Genomic DNA, 17,740 nt, shown 5'->3' on the forward strand with positions numbered 1-17,740 from the left:
ACCCACATGCACAAGCCGTTGCTTGGAGCGCAGGTGCGCCTGCAAGACTTGCGGGGCGGGTCTTCAAAATGTGCGGGGCGGGTCCCAGGGCGGGGCGGGTCTCAGGGCGGGGCAGGGTCTCAGGGCGCCAACAGGCCATGGCCGCGGCGAGCCGCAATGGCTGCAAGTCTGCTCCCTCTGCCTTCCACGTTTCTAAGCCCCCTCGTTCCGCACTCCAGCGCAGCAAACACTGATTGCTGGGCGCACCTCCGCAAGAGTCCCGCCTCTCCCCGCAGGCGTCTGGGTCTCCCTCGCGTCCCCAGAAGCTGGATTTCAGGGTGATGGGGAGCTAATCTCCCCTAGGGTTGGAACAAAAGCCGCGCGTCCCTTCCCCCGCCACCAGCCCGACCCACGCGCCTCCGCACCTCATCTCCTCCGATTTCGCTGGTTTCCTCTTCCCTCTTAGCTGTAAATCTACCATTCAGCCATCTCTCCTGTAGTTCTGGGTGGCAGACGCTCTGTCCTCCAGTCATGCCCCTGAAATTGCTGTGCGCGGCGCAGTTCGCAGTTCATTTGTTTAACTTTGCTGCCTTCTTGGTTCTCCTCTGTCAAAATGGCTAAAGGACTTGAATGTAAGATGGGAAATCCTAAGAATCCTCCAAATCGGTGTTGGCGGCCTCTGGGGTCCCGAGGATCTCCCTGGGCAGCTCGGCCAGGTCGGTGGCGCGGATGAGCCCCTCCTGCAGAAAGATGGTCTCTTCCTTCACCGAGAGCCGCTGCACCGAGTCCACAGCCGCTGCCACAGCAGCTGCCACAGCGCCCACAAGCCCATGGCCCTGGCTGCGGTGCTGACTGAGAGGAGCAGCCGCCCGGTCTGGGGAGATGCGAGCAGCAGTCGCCACCCTCACCAGTCCATGTTTCAGTTTTATTTCCGAAACTGCCATGCGAGGCAACAGATCAGCCTTTCACCTCCGCCGCCATCTTCTTCGCAACTCCTCCAATCCCTATTTTATAAGACAACTGGTAGTTGGTCCTATAGAGAAGTTTTTTATAGGATACTAAAAGTGCGGTGCATGAAATTTGTGCCTGCCTTCCTGATTGCCTTCCTGATCACCCCCTAACCACTCCCCTGCCAGCCTGATTGATGCCTAACTGCCCTCCCCTGCAGGCCTGGTCAGCCCTAGCTGCCTAACTGCTCCCCTGACAGCCTGTTTGCCCCTAGCTGCCCTCCTCTGCAGGCCTAGTCCCCCCCAACTGCTATCCCCTGCAGGGCTATAGAAGCTTGGCTTCTTCCATCACCAGTGGCAATCCTAGTCTCCTGCTCGTCCAACTCCTGCAATCAGGGGCAATCAGGAAGGCAGGCAGGTGAGCAGTTGGGAGCCAGCAATGGCAGGTGGAAAGCTTGGCTTCCTCCATTGCCAGGGAAACCCAAGCCTTCCTCCTGCTCTTTGTGGCTGAAGCCATCTTGGTTTGGGTTTATTTGCATATTTGCTCCTGTTTGGCTGGGGGTGTGGCTTGTGGCCATGGCTTGTGGATATAGCAGAGGAACAGTCAATTTGCATATTACTCTTTTATTAGCAATATCTGTTCTTGATTTCAACTTTTTCCTAGCTTTATTTTGAGTTGTTTTTAGGAATACCTGTAATATGAATTTGGAAATTAGTGTTCTATAGTTTCAGTGAAATGTGGGAGTGAGAAAATGCCCTTCAATTATATAAAACTCTTTATAGTATTTGCATACTAAATGTCTATTGCTGTGTGTATTTTTCAATGGAATATAGCCAGAGAATATTTTTTTCCTTAGCATTCTAAGACTTTCCATCTTAAAGGTAAGATGTGATGTGACATCCGATTTACTTTTTATATTAAAGTCCAGTATAGCTCAACACATTGCTTGGAAATGCAACATATATAGAGAGATAAACTTCATATGGATTTAGCAAGTTCTGTTTGGAGGCAGTCCATAGAAATTGACAAAATATTTTCTACATACATCTGTAAGCAACAATGATGACTTCAAAGCTTCTGGAGTCGCATGTTCCCACACAGGTTGCTGAATTCATTCCCAATACTCTAGGTAATGTATAATTTGTATTACTGAGAATGAAGAAATTGGGTAATGTATAATTTGTATTACTGAGAATGAATAAGGAATCATTATAATAGTGTCTACCATCTGTGCATGTTAATATTAAAGTAACTTGTTTCACTTTTTCACCTGGCCTGCTTTCTCTCTGTAGCTGCACTGCTTACTTAAGGGGACAATTGAAGCCTTGCTCCTTTATCATATGGATTTGTAACATGTCTAAGACCTTACCTTATAGAATTCAACAGTGAAATGAAACTATTTTCTTTTTCTTTTCCAGGATCAGCTCAGCTATTATTTAATACAACTGAATCTGTAGAATATACCAAGGACAATAAAACTGTTGTCATCCCATGCTTAGTCAATAATTTGGGGGCACAAAGCTTTCGAGAAATGTTTGTTAAGTGGAAATTCAAAAATAAACACATTTTCTACTATGATGGAGATAAAAATGAATCCAAACCCATCAGTGAATTTTCCAGTGCACACATCGTAATAGACACACTACTATCAGGCGATGCCTCTTTGGTGATGGACAAGAGCCAAGCTGTCCCAGGAAAATACACTTGTGAAGTAACAGAATTAACTAGAGAAGGCGAAACCAGCGTAGAACTAAAATTTGGTAAGAATTTCATAATCTTCCCTTTTATTTGTCCTGCAGTAACCTGATCCTATTAGAAATGGGGCTCTATTGGAATAGGAACTGCTTTGAATCAAAAAGTAGTTCATGACTAGCAAGAGATTATGTAATGTTTAGCATCTTTAAGATCATGAGTTTTACTTGCTAATCTACTTTTCATAAATTAAGTTCCTTTGATGTGTTATCTGTGTATTGTCAGATTCTCAAACTTTTGTCCTGAGAACTGTTCTGCTGGTGTAGAGGTTCAGGCGTCATTTAATCTGCATTTCTGTTTGCTGCTATCAAAAGTACTATCTTTCATATGATTAATTTTCCATGATCTTTCCAATGATGTAGCTTTTTTATTACCTGCACTTTGGTCAAGGGATGACAAATCTCAGCCATGCTCCAGCTGAAAAGAATAGATCAGAAGGAGAATCATGAAATCAAAAATTAGGTCATAATAAGGTTTCTTTGAGATTTCCTGCTATGGTGTTTGTTCTTTTTCTTGGTAAAGATGTGGGAGAGCTAGGGATCCAATAGAATTAATTTTAAGGCAGCCTTGGTTATAGCACCATGATTGTGTCTTTCTGAATAGACTTGGGAAGGTGAGTTGCATAAATCAGTAAAGCTAGCTGAAGTAAACAGCTAGTCCTTTTCTAGTCCTTGCCATGTCCGATAACTAATTTAACCACATATAGGTGCATACTTACTTTCTTTTTTGAAAGATCTATTTAGAACCACTAGACATACTACTGTCCTCAAAAGCTTATCTCAGCCTTGAGAACCTCTGCTTTAGATGGGATCAGACCATTCAGCTGAATCAACTATTTGCCTTCTATTCTTGTAGCATTTGGGAATGGGGTGTTAATTCTGATAGAATATTTTGACATTGCTTAGGATTAGGAACCAGGACTCTGATTCTGCAATGTAACTATTTGCCTCTATTGAACTTGAGAAGTTACTTCACTGAGTCCAAGTTTTCTCATCTCTACATGGGGATGAAAAGAGATTCCTGTTTTTATGTATTCTCCATCATTAGATCCCTTGTGTACCAGTCCTTGTAAACCAAGGTACTTTTCAAATTTTAGTTGTCTTCCTAGGACATTTATTTTGTGAAGTGAGGTACTGAGGTGTTGAAGCTGGGGTCTCATGAAAGGCGTGTCTGTGTGGTGCACCATGAGCAGGAAATGGGTAAGAGCAGAGTTTGGAAGGCTGTTCTGCTGAAAAATCTCTCCTACATTGGAAATTTCATTAACTCACAATGGGGGAGGGTTATTTAGGAATAGACTATAGGTCACTGAGAGGTAATTGTAAACTCAAGACTTAAAGGCCAGAAGATAGGATGAAGATAGTTGGGAAAGGAATACCAATCTCTGCGATAAAGACGAAGTTTGTAATTTTTGTGTGATTGTTTCATTTTTTTATTCTTTTTTATTGTTTAAAGTATTACAAATAGTAGTACATATGTCTCCTTTTTTTCCCCATTGACCTTCCCCCAGGACCACCTACCCCCCAGCATATGTTTGTGTTGATTTCTGGGTTCTCATCCACCTCCCAGTGTCTTGCTTCCATTGGTTATGCTAATATGCATGCATAGAAGTCCTTAGATTGATCTCTTACCTCCTCCGCCCCCAACCATCCCCTGCCTTCCTGCTGTAGTTTGACAGTCTTCCATGCTTCTCTGCCTCTGTATGTATCTGTTTTTGTTCATCAGTTTATAATGTTCTTTATTATCCATAAATGAGTGAGATCATGTGGTATTTTTCTTTCACTGACTGGCTTATTTCACTTAGCATAATGCTCTCCAGTTCCATCCATGCTGTTGCAAATGGTAAGAATTCCTTCTTTTTTAAAGCAGCATAGTTTTCCATTGTGTAGATGTACCACAGCTTTTTAATCCACTCATCTGCTGATGGTCACTTAGCTTGTTTCCTAATCTTAGCCATACTGTCTTCCATAGTGGCTGCACCAGTCTGCATTCTCACCAGCAGTTTTTCTCCACATCCTCCCCAGCACTTGTTGTTTGTTGATTTGTTGAGGATAGCCATTCTGACAGGTGTGAGATAGTACTTCATTGTTGTTTTGATTTGCATCTCTTGGATGATCAGTGATTTTGAACATGTTTTCATATGTCTCATGGCTTTCTGAATGTCCTCTTTCAAAAAGTGTCTATTTAGGTAATTTTCCCATTTTTAAAATTGGGTTGTTTATCTTCCTTTTGTTAAGTCGTATGAGTTCCCTGTAAATGTTGGAGATTAAACCCTTATCAGAGATAACATTGGCAAATATGTTCTCCCATGCAGTGTGCTTCCTTGTTGTTTTGTTGATGGTTTCTCTTGCTGTGCAGAAGCTTTTTATTTTGATGTAGTCCCATTTGTTTATTTTCTCCTTAGTTTCCATTTCCTTAGTAGCTATATCGTTAAATATATTGCTACGACAAATGTCTGCTATTTTGCTGCCTATGGCTTCCTCTAAGATTTTTATGGTTTCCCATTTTATGTTTATGTTCTTTATCCATTTTGAGTTTATTTTTGTTTATGGTGTAAGTTCTTGGTCTAGTTTCATTTTTTTCAAGTTACCTGTCCAGTTTTCCAACACCATTTATTGAATGTATGCTCTGGCTTCCTTTGTCAAATATTAATTGCGCATTAATATTGTGCTGATTTCTGGGTTCTCTGTTCTGTTCCACTGGTATATATGTCTGTCTTGTGCCAGTACCAGGCAGTTTTGAGAACAATGGCTTTGTAGTATAGCTTGATATCTGGTATTGTGATCCCTCCAACATTGTTCTTCTTTCTCAAGATTGCTGCAGCTATTCGGGGTCTTTTTTTTTATTCCAGATGATTTTTTGGAGAATGTCGATGGTATTTTAATGAGGATTGCATTGAATTTATAGATTGGTTTGGATAGTATGGACATTTTAATGATGTAGATTCTACCAGTCCATGAACATGGTATATACTTCCATTTGCTCATGTCTTCCTCTTTTTTCAGTGTTCTGAAATTTTCTGAGTACAGGTCCTTTATCTCTAGGTATCTTAATTTTTTTTGTTCCAATGCTAAATAAGATTGCTTTTTAAAATTCTCTTTCTGTGAATTCATTATTGGTATATAGAAGAGAATAGATTTATGGGTGTTAATTTTGTATCATGCTACATTGCTGAATTCATTTATTAAGTCTAGTAGTTGTGGTTGTTTTTTTTTATGGGGTCTATGTACAATATCATGTCATCTGTGAATAAGGACAGTTTTACTTCTTTTCCAGTTTGGGTGCCTTTTATTTCTTCTTCTTATCAGATTGCAATGGCTGCCAGTACTATATTGAATAGGAGTGGTGAGAGTGAGCATCCCTATGTTGTTCCTGTTCTTAGTGGAAATAGTTTTCGTTTTTGCCCATTGAGTATGATGGTTGCTGTGGGTTTGTCATATGTAGCTTTTATTATGTTGAAATATGAACCTTTTATTCTCACATTGCTGAGGGTTTTATCAAAAAAGGGTGTTGAATTTTGTCAAATTCTTTTTATGCCTCAATGGATATGATTATATTGTTTTTATCTCTCAGTTTTTTTAATGGCGTATCACAATTATTGATTTGTGGATATTGTATTATCCTTGCATCCCAGGGATAAATTCTACTTGGGATAAATCCTACTTGGTCATGGTGTATGATCTTTCTGATGTAATGTTGGATCTGATTTGCTAGAATTTTGTTGAGGATTTTGGCATCTATGTTCATGATGGATATTGGCCTATAATTCTCTTTCATTATGTTGTCTTTATCTGGAATGAGCTTGGAAGTGTTCCTTTTTCTTGAATTTTCTGGAATAGTCTGAGGAGGATAGGTTTTAGTTCTTCCTTGAATATTTGGTAAAACTCCCCTGTGAAGCCATCTGACCCTGAGCCTGGGCTTTTATTTGTTGGAAGCTTTTTGATGACTGCTTCAATTTCTTCCATAGGTATAGGCCTATTGAGATTTTTAGAATCTTCCTGATTGAGTTTTGGAAGGTTGTATTTTTCTAAGAATATATCCATTTCCTCCAGGTTGTATGGTTTGTTAGAATAGAGTTGTTCATAGTATTTTTTAACAATCCTTTGTATTTCTGTGGGATCTGTTGTTATTTCTCCTCCTTCATTTCTGATTTTGTTTATTTGGGTCCACTCTCTTTGCTTATTGATGAGCTTGGCTAAAGGTTCATCAATCTTGTTTATCCTTTCAAAGAACCAACTCTTGGTTTCATTGATCTTTTGTATTGTCTCTATGTCATGTCTGCTCTGATCTTTATTATCTCCTTCCTTCTGCTCACTCTGGGCTTTTCTTATTGCTCTCTTTCTAATTCTTTGAGTGTAGTATTAGATGACTTATTACCATTTTTTCTTGTTTTTTTAGGTAGACCTGTAGCACTATAAACTTCCCTCTCAGGACTGCTTTCATTGTGTCCTATAGATTTTGGATTGTTGTGTTTTCATAGTCATTAGTTTCCAGGATGTTTTTAATTTCTTCTTTGATCTCTTTGGTAACCCAATCACTGTTTAATAGCATGCTATTCAGCTTCCAAGTGTTTGAATGCTTGATATGAACTTAATATTCTTGAATTTGGGGAGACTTTGCTGGTGACACAATATGTGGTCTATTTTTGAAAATGTCTCATGTGCACTTGAGAAGAACGTATATTCCGTGGCTTTGGGTTGAAATGTTCTGAAGATGTCAATTAAGTCCATCTGATCTAGTGAGTCATTTATGATTGCTGTTTCTTTCCTGTTTTTTTGTCTAGAGGATTTATCCAGTGATATCAGTGATGTATTAAAGTCCCTTACTATGATTTTATTGTTGTCAATCTCTCTTTTGATATCTTCCAGGAGGTTTTCTTTTTTTATTATGTATTTGGGCATTGGGTGCATATATGTTTATTAGGGTTATATCCTCTTGTTATATCAATCCCTTTAGTATTATGAAATGGCCTCTGTATCTCTTGTTATGGCCTTCACTTTGAGGTCTATTTTGTCAGATATATCACTCGATGTCTTTTGATTGGAACATTTAGATCATTTACATTTAAAGTTATTATTGAAAGGTAATTGTTTGTATCCATGTTTATTTTTTGTGCCTGTGTTCTTTCTTACCTTTTTATTTCTTCTTTTTACACCAGTCCCTTTAGCATTTCTTGCATTGCTACCTTGGTAGTGATAAATTCCCTTAGCCTTTTTTTTGTCAGTGAAGCTCCTTATTTCCCATTCAATTTTGAATGATAGCCTTGCTGGATAGATTATTCTTGGATTTAGTCCCTTGGTTTACATCACTTTGTAAATTTCCTTCCATTTTTTTCTGGCCTGATGTGTTTATGTTGAGAAATCATTCTGGGGATTGTTTCATTGTCACCCCATTCTCATCACCAGAAGGTTCAAATGTCAAGTTATGGGGGCCTGGACCGTGTGCAGTGGGAGCCTCACACCCCCTGAGTGTCACTGAAGAGCTCTAACTATAAGACATGTGGCATGTCAGGAGTCAAAGACCCCCTGTGCCTGGTCTGAGAATCAGTCTGAGAATTCTCATGCCAAGAATCAGAATCCATGTGTGCACATGCACAAAGAATTGGAGTCACTGGCTCTTAATGTGAACTCACTGGGAATCAGGGATACCAGGCACACATGATAAGAAACAGAGTCAAGACATTGCTGCTCAGTGTTTCCTCTCACGTGGAGAATCAGGGTCCCACGTGTGCTCTTGCCCTGAATCAAGGTCAGGTGGCTCTGCTGTCCTGTGTGGGGATGGGGTGTGGTCCCGCAGGGTCCGTATACCCAGGCTCAAATTCAGCGCAGCCTCCCTGCATGGGTGTGGGGGTCTGGTCACGGGAAACAAGCTTCCTGTGTTCGCACACCCAGGCTCAAATTCAGGTAGAGCCTCTGCTGCTGTGTGTATGCAGGAGGGTCTAACTGTCCACAGCTCTATCGCTCCCTCACTCTCTCACACACTCTCCCTCCCTACATTCTTGCCAGTTGCCATCTTGGGTCCCCTCCCTTTTCTTTTTTTTTTCTTTTTTTAATATATTTTATTGATTTTTTACAGAGAGGAAGAGAGAGGGATAGTTAGAAACATCTATGAGAGAGAAACATCGATCAGCTGCCTCTTGCACACCCCCCACTGGGGATGTGCCCGCAACCAAGGTACATGCCCTTGACCGGAATCGAACCTGGGACCCTTGAGTCCGCAGGCCGATGCGGACTTTTCATCTTCTCCCTTTTCATCTTTGTTTTCAAAGTTCCAGTATCTGGTGTTGTCACAGTTTTGCACCATTTTTTAAGGAAAAAGAAAGAACCTCCTCTGCCCAAAATGGTTAATTGAAGCAGGTTCTTGCAAAGTTACTTTGAAAAATTTACCCATCATGACAATGCTGGGGATTTAGGCATTGGAATCCATTTTTAATGTTTTTTTTTTTTTGTTTTGTTTTGTTTTTAGCAAATAGAGGCATAAATGAGGACTAGAAATTGCTTAATAGAGAATTCTACCAAGTGGAATGTGGATTAATGGTGGCAAATCTTTGTTCCTTTTTGGGGAGCACAAGGACTAAATATGTGAAAATATTTAGTATTTCTGGTACCTGTGTAGTCTATAATTCGATGGAAGTGGCACAGAAGTGAAATTTAAAGTGCTTTTTTCTTTACTTCACCATTTTTTAATTTAAGAAAACTTAGTTAAGAAACCTTTCAGAGAAGGAAGATGGCTGCCAATGGGAAGGCAGACTGCAAGATAGTGCATAAATGAGAAACAAAGGGAAAGTGTGTGGTCACACAAGGAGTGTTTGTTTGTGAGTTGAGGGACAGCTATACTCCAGCAGGCGTCCTCAAACTACGGCCCGCGGGCCACATGCGGGTGTTTTTGCCATTTTGTTTTTTTTTACTTCAAAATAAGATATGTGCAGTGTGCCTAGAAATTTGTTCATAGTTTTTTTTAAACTATAGTCCGGCCCTCCAATGGTCTGAGGGACAGTGAACTGACCCCCTGTTTAAAAAGTCTGAGGACCCCTGCTCCAGGGGACTGCGGGGAATTGCTGGACAGGGTTCCCCAGACCCAGCAGCCTCCACTGCTGCTGGGATCCCTCCTGGAGCTACCAGTTCTGACATGGAGACCATGCCATCTTGAAGTGGAGAGTGGATGTTATCGGAAGCCTGAAAATCCTGGCAATTTACAATGGCACCCAGCATACAGCTACGAACCCGGGAACACGGGACCCCAGGCAGCATGAGCACACAGATTTGGAGGAGCTCTGCACCCTCTCATGATTTTGCCTGGGATAAGGTGAGGTCTGTCTGGGCAGGAGAGAGAAATGTGCACATGGGAACCGGAGGATCCAGGGAACTCTCCACCCAGAAAAGTCTACGGCTTATGGGGCAGGCCTGATCTGTGAATGTGGAAGGGGATTCACATGGCTTCCAACAGAAGGGAACTCTAAAAAGCAACCCATAGCTGAACTGGGCACAAAAGGACAGCCTAAAAATTTTAAGAGAGTGCTGGCTGCTTAGACACAAGGAGAGAAAAGACTGCACAGACTTGCACAGACTTGCGCTGCAGCGCCGGAGCTCACGCACTTACTCTGGCTCTTTTCTCTCTCTTTAAATCCTTGCTTCTGATTACTAAGCCCAATACATAGGATCACCCTATTAATTGGGGACACTCTAAGAGACTGCAGGAGAAAGTTGTTTTGGTGGAACCTGAGTGGAGCTCTGGGGCAGCCCATTCCCTCAATAGACCCAGATGTCAATCCAGAAACACTGCCACCCAGAGATTGAATCACAAATTGACTCTGTGTAAACACGAATAAAAGAATATAAGAAACAAAGAAATACTGCCTGCTGTGGCCTACAACACTGAGGAGCAGTGGAATGCAGGGACCTTCAATACTGTCCTGTCTAGCCATGCCAAACAGACCAGTAGAGGAAGTGAATGACCTCAAATTGCTTGATATTAGTTGTTCTTTGTAGTTTACATTCATCTTTAGGTATTTCTTCCTGGCATTTGTGGCAGTTCTACTGGAGTTTTCTCCACAAATTAATAGTTTTTCTCCTCTTCTTTTTTATTCTCTTTTCTCTCCTCCTTTTTTTTTCTTTTCCCAGTTTCATTTTTGCGCTCCTTCTCTCTCTCTCTCTCTCTCTCTTTCTTTCTTTTTTTCTTATCCCCTAATTCTCTTTTCTCTAATGGTCACCTTTATATGGATTTGTTACTATCATGAATACATTTTGTGCCTTTAAATCAATGCAGGAGAGAAAGAACTACATAACCAGACACCTAGAGAAGAGAGATCATGGGGAGACAAAGAAGCAGCAGCCTGCCTATGAAAGAACATCATGTATCACCAGAAAAGGAAGTAAATGAAATTGAGGCAAACAACCTGTCAGAGAAAGAATTCAGAGAAAGGGACATAAGGTGGATGAAAAGAATGGAAGACAAATTCAAGAATATGTGTAAAAGCCAAGAGCAAATGAAGAAGAACCAAGAAGAAATGAAAAATTACATCACTGCTATAAAGAACTCAATACAAAGCAACAACAGTAGACTAGAAGAAGCAGAGGACCACATCAATGAGCTAGAAGACAAGGTAGGAAAAAATACCTGAGCAGAACAGCTTCTAGAAAAAAAAAATTAAAAAGCAGGAGGAGAGCCTAAGAGAACTTTGGGACAACACGAAATAAAACAACAATCGCATAAGCAATCATCAAAAAGCTTCCAGAAAACAAAAGCCTAGGGTCAGATGGCTTCACAGGGGAGTTTTACCAAATATTCAAGGAAGAACTAAAACCTATCCTCCTAAGACTATTCCAAAAAATTGAAGAGGAAGGAACACTTCCAAGCTCATTCTATGAAGCTAGCATCACCCTAATATAAGGTGACTAGATTTTAACATTGGTAAAGGGGGACACCATTGATCGGGGGAGGGGGAGGTAGGTTCTTTTTTTTTAAAATATACTTTATTGATATTTTACAGAGAGGAAGAGAGGGATAGAGAGTTAGAAACATCGATGAGAGAGAAACATACATCAGCTGCCTCTTGCACACCCCCTACTGGGGATATGCCCGCAACCAAGGTACATGCCCTTGACCAGAATCAAACCTGGGACCCTTGAGTCCGCAGGCCGAAGCTCTATCCACTGAGCCAAACCGGTTTCGGCCCAGGGGCAGGGGGCGGGGGGGTTCTTGATTAAAAATTTGGTCTATATTGTAATCGCTTTTGGTTTTTTTAATAAAAGGAAATTCACTTCTTAGATCATCATTGAATTTGCATCCTCTTTTCTTACTCATTATGTTAAAAATCTAAAAAAAATAATTTAAAATTATATTATAAATCATTATATACATATTGCTTAAAAACACAGTAAGTAGGTACATAATTACATGAACATATTTTATTGTTAGTTTATAAATTAAATAAATTTGATTGTTATAAAATAACTATATTATAAAAATTATTTTAATCCTATATTTCTTTCTAAATAATAACAATACTAACTTGCATTATTTTTCCTCTGAATTTGCTGTAACATAAGTTGTGTCACTTTCAAAGCTGGCGCTAGACTTTTTGCCGCCACTATAAAATGTAAATAATGCAAGTACTATCTGCTAAATTCAAGAAAATGTATGTATTTATGAAATAAATAAATAAATTACTTACCTAAATTATCTGAATAGCTGATTTGTAATGATATCACTTGTTTAACTAGCTTCCTAGCACGCAGTATGATGTGTATCATCTGAGAGACAGTTAGAAAATGTTTTCGTCATTGCCAATCCCCCAAAATGCCATTGTTCATTAAGTCCAAAAAATGGTGGTCGAATTCTAACAACTGATCAACAACGTGAACTTTGATAAGCAGTTCTCGATAATCAGTTCTCAACAATTATTTGTTATTATTAAAGTTTAACATTATAAAGTTAACAAAAATAACATAAAACTATATCCTGGCTAAATAGCCACATGGCCACCGAAAACCGTATATTCCCTTCGCGTTCTCCCGCCATTCGCTAGGTTGTCGTGCATTCTTTCCAAAAATCGGGACTTTTTTAAAACTCCACGGGACACAGGACAAATTGTTAAAAATTGGGACTATCCCGCCAAAAGCGGGACGTCTAGTCACCTTACCCTAATACCAAAACCAGATAAAGACAACACAATGAAAGAGAATTACAGGCCAATATCCCTCATGAATATAGATGCCAAAATCCTCAACAGAATTCTAGCAAATCAGATCCAGCAATACATCAAAAAGATCATACACCATGACCAAGTAGGATTTATCCCAGGAATGCAAGGATGGTACAATATTTACAAATAAATAAGCGTGATACATCAGATAAACAAACTGAGAGATAAAAACCATATAGTCATATCAATTGTCGCAGAAAAAGCATTTGACAAAATCCAACACCCTTTCTTGATAAAAACTCTCAGCAAACTGGGAATAGAAGGATCATACCTCAACATAATAAAAGCCATATATGACAAACCCACAGCCAACATCATACTCAATGGGCAAAAACTAAAATAATTTCCACTAAGACCAGGAACAAGATAAGGATGCCCACTCTCACCACTCATGTTTGACATAGTAGTGGAAGTATTAGCCATTGCAATTAGACAAGAAGAAGAAATAAAAGGCATCCAAATTGGAGAAGAAGAAGTAAAACTATCCTTATTTGCAGATGACATGATATTGTACCTAAAAAACCCTAAAGACTCCATCAAAAAACTATTACACTTAATAAATGAATTCAGCAATGTAGCAGGATACAAAATTAACACCAATAAATCTATGGCATTTCTATATACCAATAGTGAAATTACAGAAAGAGAGACTAAAAAAGCAATATCATTTACCATCGCACCAAAAAAAATAAGATAACTAGGAATAAACTAAGGAGGTAAAAGACCTATACACGGAAAAATACAGGACACTGAAAAAAGAGATAGAAGAAGACGTAAACAGGTGGAAGAACATACCATGTTAATGGATTGGTAGAATCAGCATCATTAAAATGTCCATACTACCCAAAGCAATCTATAGATTCAATGCACTCCCCATTAAAATACCAACAGCATATTTCACAGACCTAGAAAGAACTCTCCAAAAATTCATCTGGAATAAAAAAAAAAAAACAACCCGAATAGCCACAGAAATCGTGAGAAAGAAGAATAAAGTAGGAGGGATCTGAATACCAGATTTCAAGCTGTATTACAAAGCCACTGTTCTCAAAACAACCTGATACTGGCACAAGAACAAACATATAGACCAATGCAATAGAATAGAGAATCCAGATATCGACCCAAACAACTATGCTCAATTAATATTTGACAAAGGAGGCATGAACATACAATGGAGTCAAGACAGTCTCTTCAATAAATGGTGTTGGGAAAATTGGACAGATACATGCAAAAAAATGAAACTAGACTACCAGCATATACCATATACAAAAATAAATTCAAAATGAATAAAGGACTTAAACATAAGACAGGAAACCATAAAAATATTAGAGAAATCCACAGGCAGTGAAATCTCAGACATATGCCGAAGCAATGTCTTCACTGATACTGTTTCTAGGGCAATGGAAACTAAAGAGAAAATAAACAAATGGGACTACATCAAAATAAAAAGCTTTTGCACAACAAAAGAAACCATCAACAAAACAACAAGAAAACCCACTGTATGGGAGAACATATTTTCAAATATTACTGATAAAGGTTTATTCTCCAACATTGACAGGGAACTCATACAATTTAATAAAAGGAAGATAAATGATCCAATAAAAACATGGTAACGGACCTAAATAGAATCTTTTCAAAAGAAGACAGAAGGAAAGCCAAGAAACATATGAAAACATGCTCAAAGTCACTAATTATCTGAGAGATGCAAATCAAAATGTCAATGCGGTACCATCTCACACGTGTCAGAATGGCTATCATCAACAAATCAACAAAGGACAAGTGCTGGCCAGGATGCGGAGAAAAAGGAACCCTCATGCACTGCTGGTGGGAATGCAGACTGGTGCAGCCACTGTGAAGAAAAGTATGGAGTTCGTAAAAAAACTAAAAATGGAACTCCCATTTGACCCAGTGATCCCACTTCTAGGAATATATCCAAAGAAACTAGAAACACCAATCAGAAAGGATATATGCACCCCTATGTTCATAGCAGCACAATTCACCATAGCTATGATTTGGAAACAGCCCAAATAAGCAAGCTAGAGACATGGTAAGGTCATCTGAGCTTTTAAAGAACAGTGCCAGAAAAGACTCACACATAGGCAACCAGTAATGCTGAATGAATTGGTGAATTTATGCAATTTGTCAACATCCTTAGGGAAATAAAATGTAATTGTTCAACCCTCTCTTCCACCAGGGTAAATCAATTGCAGAACAAAGTTTATTTCTCTCTATGGACAGGGTTAATTCGCATTACTGTCCGTGTTCTAAAACCTACAAAAGTGAAAGGCACAGGCCCCTACAAAACCAGATATTCCCAAAGGATCTGTCCAACAATGCTTATATCCCCAATGAAAGGACACTAGCTAATCCTTCTGTCCACTTCAAAATTGTGCACCGTATTTTCTTCTTTTCTAATTCCAACATCACAACCACTTTCTTTTCTCCTTGTTGTACACTATAACCTCCCCCTCAATGCTTCTTTCTCAGGGAAAATAATTCAGAACCCCAAGATTTTGAAAAATGCAACCAGAAATCCAAGTTTTGTCTGGGGCTTCCTATTATTGGGATGGCTAGAAATGTAGAGAACTGGGAAGAAGTGAGCTTGTGAACCACAAGCTTGGTTCAGACTGAAAATTCCCAGAAACATAGTAATTTGCACCTCCCAGTCAGAGAAGGTTTAGATCATTGCATAAAAATGCTGTTTTGCCCAGTTTTTAGAGTATTACCTGCATATGTATAACACAGCATTGCTGAGAGGGCACTTGTCCATGTATTTGCTCCTTTGATACCACAACTCTGCGAAGCTGTCTGGTGTTCATTTCTGATCCTCTTACTTGTAAAGAGTAAACCAAGGCATAGAAAATTTAGGTGAATTGCTTAAGGTCACATCCTGACAAGGGACAGGTAGCATTTATGATCAAGCTTTCTGAACATTGTTCAGTTCGTATTTCACTATGCATCCTAGCATTCAATTCAATGGGTGTTTATCAAATACTATGGTTCTATAATAATAAGGTATTATGGCCCTGAGTTTTATTCCCAAATTACATATAAGGAGAATTGTAAGAATAAACTATTAAAGTTGATATTTATATTTGTTAGTGGTTTGTTGTTTCAGGGAAAATTCAACTAACTACTTAGATAAAAGAGTTAAGAAATGGCTAAAAAATATGGAAAAGAATTACAACTTCTCCACAATATTGCACATTTTAGGTGAAAGATGAGTGATTGCAATTAGTTTTCCATCCCTTATTTTGTAAGTCAACTGGTAGTTTGTCCTACTGAGAAGTCTTTAATAGGATATATCTACCTCGTAGCAATATCTATTCTTGATTTCAACTGTTACATTTATTTTGAGTGGTATATGGTTTTTAGGAGGAAGGACTACCTGTAATATGAATTTGAAAATTGTTGTTCTATAGTTTCAGTGAATTGTGGGAGAAAATGCTTTTCAATTGTTTATATCTCTTTATACTATTTGCATACCAAATGTCCATTGCTGTCTGTATTGTGCAATGGGATATAGGCAGAGAATATTTTTTTTGTACTTAGCATTCTAAGACTTTCCATCTTAGAGAAAAGATGTAATTTGATTTCTCCAATTTAAATTTTTTATTAAAGTACAGTGTATCTCACGACATTGCTTGGAAATGCAAACTGAAGATAGAGATACTCTTCATATAGGTTTAGCAAGTTCTGTTTGGAGGCAGTACATAGAAGTTGAGACTGAATATAATATTTGGTTTGATTTTCTGTTAAAAAATTTTCCATGGTAAGAACAATATTTTTCTACATACATCAGTGAGCAACGATGATGACTTCAAAGCTTCTGAAGCCAAATACTACACCTGCATGTTCCAACACAGGTTGCTGAATTCATTCCCAATACTCTTGGTAATATATAATTTGTATTTCTGAGAACAAATAAGGAATCATTATGATGGTGTCTACCATCTGTGCATGCTAATATTAAAGTAACTTGTTTCTCTTCTTCACCTGGTTTGCCTTCTCTCTGTAGCTCACTGCTTACTTAAGGGGACAATTGAATCATTACTCTTTTATCTTAAGGATTTGTAACAATCCTAAGACTTTACCCTATTGAATTCTATAGTGAAATGAAACTATTTTCTTTTTTTTTTTTCCAGTTAAAACTCCGCTATTATTTACTACAATCAAATCTGTGGAATACACCAATAACAATAAGACTGTTCTCATCCCATGCTTATTTACTAATTCGGAGGCAAAGAGCCTGAAAGAAATGTTTGTAAAGTGGAAATTCAGAGACAAATATATTTTCAACTATGATGGAGAGAAAAATGAATCCAAGCCCACCAGTGAATTTTCCAGTGCACACATCGTACCAGACGCACTATTAACAGGCATTGCCTCTTTGGTGATGGGCAAGACCCAAGCTGTCCTAGGAATATACACTTGTGAAGTATCAGAATTAAGTAAAGAAGGCAAAACCACCATAGAACTAAAATATCGTGTTGGTAAGAATTTCATAATCTTCCCTTTTATTTGTCCTGCAGTAGCCTAATCCTATTAGAAATGGGGCACAATGGGGCTAGGAACTCCTTTGAATCTAAAAGCAGTTTATGACTAATAAATTATTAAATAATGTTTTGCAGCTTTAAGATAATGAGATTTACTTGCTCTTCTAATTTTAATAAATTAAATTCCTTTGATGTGTTATCTGTGTATTGTCAGATTCTCAAACTTTTGTTCTGAGAACTGTTCTCCTGGTGTAGAGGTCCAGGCATCATTTAATCTTCATTTCTATTTGCTGCTATCAAAAGTACTATTTTTCATGTGATTAATTTTCCATGATCTTTCCAATGATGTAGCTTTTTTTATTACCTG

At 38.8% G+C, this 17,740-nt stretch overlaps 1 protein-coding gene and 1 long non-coding RNA gene across 7 annotated transcripts in view; one reads left to right on the forward strand and one right to left on the reverse strand.

Moving 5' to 3' along the window:
• LOC114229545 (uncharacterized) overlaps window positions 1-17,740 on the forward strand; it is a 154,729-nt gene that overhangs the window by 10,749 nt on the left and 126,240 nt on the right. For all 6 annotated transcript variants that reach the window (XM_054713993.1, XM_054713994.1, XM_054713997.1 and 3 more), the window contains exons 2-3: window positions 2,346-2,687; window positions 17,023-17,370. In XM_054713993.1, the coding sequence (XP_054569968.1) occupies window positions 2,346-2,687; window positions 17,023-17,370 (690 nt within the window). The remainder of the gene's footprint in view (window positions 1-2,345; window positions 2,688-17,022; window positions 17,371-17,740) is intronic.
• The window catches only part of LOC129148600 (uncharacterized), a 64,948-nt gene that overhangs the window by 10,740 nt on the left and 36,468 nt on the right, over window positions 1-17,740 (reverse strand). The gene's annotated exons all lie outside the window — the stretch shown is intronic.

The sequence above is a fragment of the Eptesicus fuscus genome, chromosome 3, assembly GCF_027574615.1.
Source record: "Eptesicus fuscus isolate TK198812 chromosome 3, DD_ASM_mEF_20220401, whole genome shotgun sequence".
Classification (NCBI taxonomy): Eukaryota; Metazoa; Chordata; class Mammalia; order Chiroptera; family Vespertilionidae; genus Eptesicus; species Eptesicus fuscus.